The following is a 7,566-nucleotide window of genomic DNA, read 5'->3' as shown; positions in this document are numbered from 1 at the left end:
TTCCGGAGCAAATAAAGTAGCTAGAGCAGATTCTGCCCGTGTCGAGCTGTGTGCTATGACTCAACCAGTCGTATTGGGTAAAAAAATAAACCCCGTCTCGATGGATTCGCCCGGACCAGAGGCGTTTTGTTTTCCGAGCGAAGGGTTATTCAATGCAGAGTCGAAGAAAGTCCAATTGATCTCGGCTAATGGTCAAGCCTTGTTACATACTGCGCTGGTACTTGTGCGCAGTGCCAGTGGCGAACTGCAAGAATGCCGAGCGGTCCTTGACTCGTGTGCAATGTCGACGTTTATGACAACTGCGTGTGCGAAGAGATTACGGCTGAAGGCCTTTTCGTCAAATGTGTCCGTTGTCGGATTCGGCGGAGCAGGAAAAAAGATCACGGAATCGGTTGTAGCTCACGTCAGTTCGAAGTCGTCCTACTTTGAAGCGTCGGCTGAGTTTTTAGTTACCCCAAGAATTACGAACAAGTTACCCTTGCAGTCGTTCAGCATTGCAAATTGGAATAATCCCGATTGGATCGACCTTGCAGATCCGCAGTTCAATAAAACGGCAAAAATCGATATTCTCTTTGGAATCGTTAAATGGGACAAGATGATGTTAAGCAAAAGCTATTTTCTGTCGAAAGAACTTCCCACTTTTCGACAAACAGTTTTTGGCTGGGTTGCCGGTGGTCATGTAAAGGAACGAGATCGTTACTCGAAGGTACAAGCGCTTGCGGTGACGAACGAAGAGCTGGATAGTCAAATCTCGAAATTTTGGTGTATCGAAAATTATGGTTCCGAAAGTCAATGGTCAGTTGAAAAGCAAGCCGCTGGAAATCATTTTGTATCGACTCATAGCCGTGATCCTTCCGGCCGATATATCGTAGCACTACCATTCAAAGGCGAAGAAAGGGTGTTGGGAGATGCAATGCAATTCATCAGCGTGGCTCAAAACTTTTGATTTTTGTGAACTCGTTTAAAGATGAAGTTACGTTGATTCTCGAAACTCGTGGGCAAGTTTTAGAAGAGATGCGAATGACCTTTTTTGAGACCGAAAGCAGGCTGTACGGGATGGTAAAGGATGATGAAGTGTCGTCTATTGAGATGGAGGGTGAAGAATTTCACGATTTGTTGAGCGAAATTAAGTACCAAATTACGAAACGCTTAAAGCCCCTACCCGTTGCCCCAGAAGCTAGACCCTCTCTTGATGCAAGTTTCGCTCAAAGCCGTATCCCGATTCTTGCATAAATCTACCGGATATTTCGTTGCCGCGATTTAGTGGCCATTACGAACAGTGGTTGTATTTTCGCAGTCAGTTCAATCTCCTTGTCCGTCGTAATGATTCGTTAAACGATCAACAGCGGTTGCATTATTTGCGGTCATGTTTGTTTGGGGAAGCTGCTACTATTGAGACGCCCGAAGAATCGTTCGCATCTTTGTGGATGGCATTGGAGGCACGTTACGAAAATCGTCGCTGGTTAGTTGACCGCCATCTTGCAGAAATTTTTCTGCTCAAGCCACTCCAATTTGAATCATCTACCGGGTTACGAGAGTTGGTTAACATTGTGCAGAAAAATCTCAGAGCGTTGTCGTCGTTAAAATTGCCTCTCGATACTCTTTCCGAGTCTATGATAGTACATGTCGTTGCGTCTCGGCTTGACAAGCAGATACATAAGGATTTCGAATCGCATGTGGTAGGTATCAACCTAGTAAAATGGCAAGAAATGGTCGACTTTTTACAAAACCGTTGCCGAATTTTGGAAAATTTAGAGCAGGATCACAAGGTAGCGTCTCGCAGTAATAGTAATAGTATCAAACCATCTGGAGGTAAATGGAAGCCGAATGTATTGGTGAGCTCCAATCGCGATTATGATAATAAAGGAAAATTTTCGTGTTTTAATTGTTTGGGTGTGCATTATATCAACGAATGTCGCAATTTTTTGTCGAAATCCCCAACCCAGCGGTTTCAGCGTGTGAAGGAGCTTAAGCTGTGTGTTAATTGCTTTAGCAATCGGCATGTGGTCGTAGATTGCAAAAGTGGCTCGTGCCAAGAATGTGGTCTGCGCCATAACAGTCTGCTACATTTCGATTCGAAACCAGCAGACGCGAGTACAGAAGTGAAATCAAATTCCGGAGCAAATAAAGTAGCTAGAGCAGATTCTGCCCGTGTCGAGCTGTGTGCTATGACTCAACCAGTCGTATTGGGTAAAAAAATAAACCCCGTCTCGATGGATTCGCCCGGACCAGAGGCGTTTTGTTTTCCGAGCGAAGGGTTATTCAATGCAGAGTCGAAGAAAGTCCAATTGATCTCGGCTAATGGTCAAGCCTTGTTACATAATGCGCTGGTACTTGTGCGCAGTGCCAGTGGCGAACTGCAAGAATGCCGAGCGGTCCTTGACTCGTGTGCAATGTCGACGTTTATGACAACTGCGTGTGCGAAGAGATTACGGCTGAAGGCCTTTTCGTCAAATGTGTCCGTTGTCGGATTCGGCGGAGCAGGAAAAAAGATCACGGAATCGGTTGTAGCTCACGTCAGTTCGAAGTCGTCCTACTTTGAAGCGTCGGCTGAGTTTTTAGTTACCCCAAGAATTACGAACAAGTTACCCTTGCAGTCGTTCAGCATTGCAAATTGGAATAATCCCGATTGGATCGACCTTGCAGATCCGCAGTTCAATAAAACGGCAAAAATCGATATTCTCTTTGGAATCGTTGAATGGGACAAGATGATGTTAAGCAAAAGCTATATTCTGTCGAAAGAACTTCCCACTTTTCGACAAACAGTTTTTGGCTGGGTTGCCGGTGGTCATGTAAAGGAACGAGATCGTTACTCGAAGGTACAAGCGCTTGCGGTGGCGAACGAAGAGCTGGATAGTCAAATCTCGAAATTTTGGTGTATCGAAAATTATGGTTCCGAAAGTCAATGGTCAGTTGAAAAGCAAGCCGCTGGAAATCATTTTGTATCGACTCATAGCCGTGATCCTTCCGGCCGATATATCGTAGCACTACCATTCAAAGGCGAAGAAAGGGTGTTGGGAGATTCTAGTCATATGGCTCATCGCAGATTTCGTCTGCTGGAGGCAAGACTTGCCAAGGATGCCAAACCTAATGCCGATTATAAGCAGTTCATGCAAGAGTTAATCGATCTAGGACATATGGAAAAGGTTGGTGTATTTAATCCAGTAGAGCCGCAATCGCAGTTGCAATATTTCATGCCACATCATGCAATCAAACGACCCGATAGCAGCACAACAAAGTTGAGGGTGGTGTTTGATGCCTCGGCCAAAACTAGCAATGGAACATCGCTGACCGATCAACTGATGGTGGGACCAACATTGCAACCTCGGCTTATCGACATTTTGCTTCGCTTTCGAACTTGTAAAGTCGCGATTACATCGGATGTTTCGAAAATGTTTCGACAAATTCTTGTACGAAAGGAAGACCGTCAGTTCCAGCAAATTCTGTGGAGATCCAGTCCCGAGGAGGAAATCGGTGTTTATCAGCTAACAACAGTCACGTATGGTACGGCAAGCGCACCGTTTCTAGCTGTTCGAACGTTAATGCAGATTTGTGAAGATGAAGCAGAACAGTATCCACTCGCAGCAGAGGTTGGTAAAAAGACATTTTACGTCGATGATGCTCTTCTTGGCGCTGATACGATTCAAGAGGCACTTGAGATAAAAAGACAGCTTGTGGGTATGCTCGGAAAGGCAGGCTTCGAGATGCACAAATGGTGTTCGAATTACAAAGAAGTGCTAGCTGATTTGCCAGCGAAAAGCTTGGAGCAAAAGGTGTTCTTGAACGAAAATGGGCGAACCAAAACTCTCGGGTTGAGTTGGCAACCAAATGACGATGTATTTAGTTTCAAAGTAACATCGATCGCTTTTCATGAAGGTGTTAATACTAAGCGAACAATCTTGTCGGATATAACTAAGTTATTTGACCCTATTGGGCTAGCAGGACCAGTAATAATGACGGGCAAACTTATTATGCAAAGGCTATGGCAAACGAAATAGAATTGGGACGATGCACTAGAGCCAGCTTTGGAGAATCTGTGGAACGAGTATCAACGACAGTTGCTGGCGATGAAAACGATTCGAATTAGTCGCTGTGTGCTTCCCTTTACAAAAACAGTATTTGTTGAACTTGCTGGGTTCTGCGATGCTTCTCAAAAGGGTTATGGCGCTTGCGTGTACTTAAGGTCTCGGAATTCGCAAGGTCAAGTCTCGATACGATTGTTGTGCTCTAAATCTCGCGTCGCACCTCTCAAGGCAAATCGAACCACGATTCCGCGCTTAGAGCTATGTGGAGCCCATTTGCTCGCTCAGTTAGTAGATAATGTTAGACGATCTCTACCAATCACCATAAATCGAGTTCGGCTTTGGTCGGATTTCACTATTGTGCTCAGCTGGATTAACACTCGCCCCAATAAGCTGGATGTATATGTATCGAATCGAGTTGCTAAAATTCAGCAGCTGGGGAACCCCAGTATTTAGTCTCATGTCGGCACACAACAGAATCCGGCAGATTTAGTCTCACGTGGAATCATGCCTGAGGAACTCGAGGCATCCGAACTTTGGTGGTGTGGACCATCATTCCTTAGAAAGAGCGACGTCGTCTGGCCGAAGGAAGTGCAGATAGATTCTTCAGATGAGCTTCCAGAACTGATCGAGATTATAGCCATGCCGGTGGTGGAGGAGAGGCTGTCATTGTTCGACAACTGCTGCAAGTACAACAACATGCTTCGAGTCGTCGCGCGTATCAAGCGCATGTTCCAGAACCGCAAACGCACCGCAAAAAATCGGCAGCGTGGTGAATTCACTGCTGAGGAAATGCGATCAGCCAAGCTCATTGTCATTCGTCTCGTCCAGGAGGAGAACTTTCCGGAAGTATTCGCCCAATTACGAAAGCAGGAAACGTCGAAGAACCATTCGCTAATGCCGCTTTCTCCCTTTGTAGACAACCATGGAGTGCTCAGAGTCGGTGGACGCTTATTAAAGTCTGCTTGCTCATACGAGACGAAGCATCAAATGATCTTACCGAACAGCCATCCTGTTACATATGCGATAGTCCGGTCAATGCATGAGTCCAATATGCACGCCGGTATTCAAATTACGCTTGCTGCAACACGAAGCGACTATTGGATCATAAGAGGGAGAAGCGTGGTGAAGAAAGTTGTGAAGAATTGCGTCGATTGCTTCAAAAGCAACCCTCGTCCCGTTCAACAGTACATGGGGGACTTGCCAACGAGCCGGGTTGAAGGAAAGTATCCATTTTATCAAATCGGAATCGATCTTTGTGGACCAGTATAAGTGAAGCAGCGTAATATACGATCGACCGTTGAACATAAAGGTTGGATTGCGCTGTATATATGTCTGGCAACCAAAGCAATCCACCTCGAACTAGTTAGCGAATTATCGACTGCCGCATTTTTGGCATCGTTCGATCGTTTTGTTAGTCGACGAGGCAGACCTATCACCGTTTGGACCGACAACGGCACAAACTTTGTCGGTGCTGCCAATTTGTTAAGCGAATGGGAGAAGTTCTTCAACAGTACCGACAACCAAGACGGAATTACACGAGCGTTCGGGAACAGTATCGAGTGGCGTTTCAACCCCCCTGATGCACCACACTTCGGTGGCATATGGGAGTCGAATATTCGCCAAACCAAAGTGCTTTTAGTAAAGTTTACGGCAGGAGCAGCCCTTAGTTTCGAGGAACTGTCAACGGTATTGTGTCGTATCGAAGCAATCTTGAACTCTAGACCAATCACGCCGCTTTTGGATGATCCAGAGGATTTGGAAGCGTTAACCCCAGGTCACTTTTTGATCTTCAGACCATTGAACGCCATCGCACGTCCTGATGTCACCGATCAACCCAAGCACCCGAGACAGCGAAACGAACACATTACTGCGATTATTCAACATTTCTGGAATCGTTGGCAATCGGAGTATCTTTCTTTGTTACAAGTGCGTTATAAGTGGCATACGAAGGTGGAAGTCGCAGAAGGACAGCTTGTGCTCATCAAGAAGGACAACATGCCGGTCCAAAAATGGTTACTTGGACGTATCGTCGAAGTCTTTCCGGGTAGCGGGAACGTAGTACGAGTCGTCGATGTAAGAACTCAGCATGGGATTTTAAGAAGACCAGTTTCGAAGTTGTGTTTCCTACCTGTTGATCCAGAGCAGAGTTTCGAAAGGAACACCTTTCAACGGCGGGAGGATGTTCGTGACAATTCGATCGAATCGGCACCACTGCAGTAACGAGCATAAAATCGATCATCGCTATTATCGTTTCGTCAGTTTCGAATAGTTCCGAGTGTTATATTGTATCGAGTGCACACACATACATTGCTGCAGCATCAGTACCGAAGTACCGAAGTACCGAAAACACATATGTAAAAACACTTGACTCTTTGCTATACATAAGAAATGTACATATAAGCCAGTAGATTTTAGCGCAAGTTCAGTTCTCGTTAGACAGTAGAATAAATTACATCGTTGAGAAGCAAGTTAAGCAGTAAAAGTTTATTCTGAAAGAATAGTCCCGCGGAAATCGGTTACCGGTGAATTTTTTTTCTTTGGCTCCGCTGTATAAGGAGCCGGACAGTGTCGAGTCTCGCACACCTACCCTACTTGATATCTTTAATACTATGTCTTTCTTACATCTTAAAATTGCCTTCCGCCCTTAATTACGTTTTTGGCGGTTTTTGCCGATGCACCTGCATCAGAACCTTTAACCATGTGCTAATTTAACACGTGTTCCGAATATTAGTTAAGACGCAGTTAGCTTTGATTTCTTTACGACTGACTTCATTCCAGACGAGAGGAGGTGAGTGGAGGTCTAAAAGCAAAGGTAACTTGTAGTCGAAACAGGAATGTTTGCGTTGCTACACTTACAGAAATAACAAACTTTAGTGTACCTCAGGTTCAGAGTTTGCTTGGGAAAAAGGCAATTTGAGTAACTTTCGTTTGTCGTGCGCGTGACTGAAAGACAAGCAAACTATATATATTCCGATTACATGTAAAACAAGAGTAGCAAAGACAATTAGGACTGAGAGAGGGGTTCAAAATAAATATAAAAACATTGAGAGCGTTACGCAAATTTTCCACTTTCAAACGCTCAAACTCAGGCAGTTGCCGATATATTCCGACTGTACAGAACCGTTTGCAAAAAAAAGCTATACATTTGCCAAACTGCGTAAAAATTATGATTTTACCACCTAACTAACTACAATAAAAAAATTAAGAACCTTGCTGATTACAAAAAGTGAAATAAAAATAATGAATGAGTCCTTAAGTGTACAATTCTTGCAAATTCCTTTTTTTGCCTCCAATGAAAATTTTACCTTGTTGTGTTTTAAAACTCCAAATAAATGAGTTCGGGGCGCTGAAAAGAGCCTTTGGTGTTGTCATAAAAGTGACACCCGGCAAGTATAAATGTAGAGCTGCGGTCACGCATTTCATAATTTGCAATATAAAAAAAAAATCCACATTGTTTCAAGAGACGTGTTTGAGATCCTGAGAAAGGCCGTTCGTAATTTGTACTTGGCAGAAAAAATGAAAAGATTGATTTTGAGCCAGT

General features: G+C 44.4%; 1 protein-coding gene across 1 annotated transcript; it reads left to right on the top strand.

Annotated features, from left to right (window-relative positions):
• The first annotated feature begins 4,529 nt into the window (after window positions 1–4,529).
• Window positions 4,530–6,245, top strand: LOC129719643 (uncharacterized). Its single transcript, XM_055671036.1, has 2 exons — window positions 4,530–5,248; window positions 5,441–6,245. Exons 1-2 carry the CDS (start codon window positions 4,530–4,532, stop codon window positions 6,243–6,245), a joined length of 1,524 nt encoding a protein of 507 aa, XP_055527011.1.
• Window positions 6,246–7,566: the final 1,321 nt, after the last annotated feature.

The sequence above is a fragment of the Wyeomyia smithii genome, chromosome 2 (genome assembly GCF_029784165.1).
Source record: "Wyeomyia smithii strain HCP4-BCI-WySm-NY-G18 chromosome 2, ASM2978416v1, whole genome shotgun sequence".
Lineage (NCBI taxonomy): Eukaryota > Metazoa > Arthropoda > Insecta > Diptera > Culicidae > Wyeomyia > Wyeomyia smithii.
This window is presented reverse-complemented; position numbering and strand designations above follow the sequence as displayed.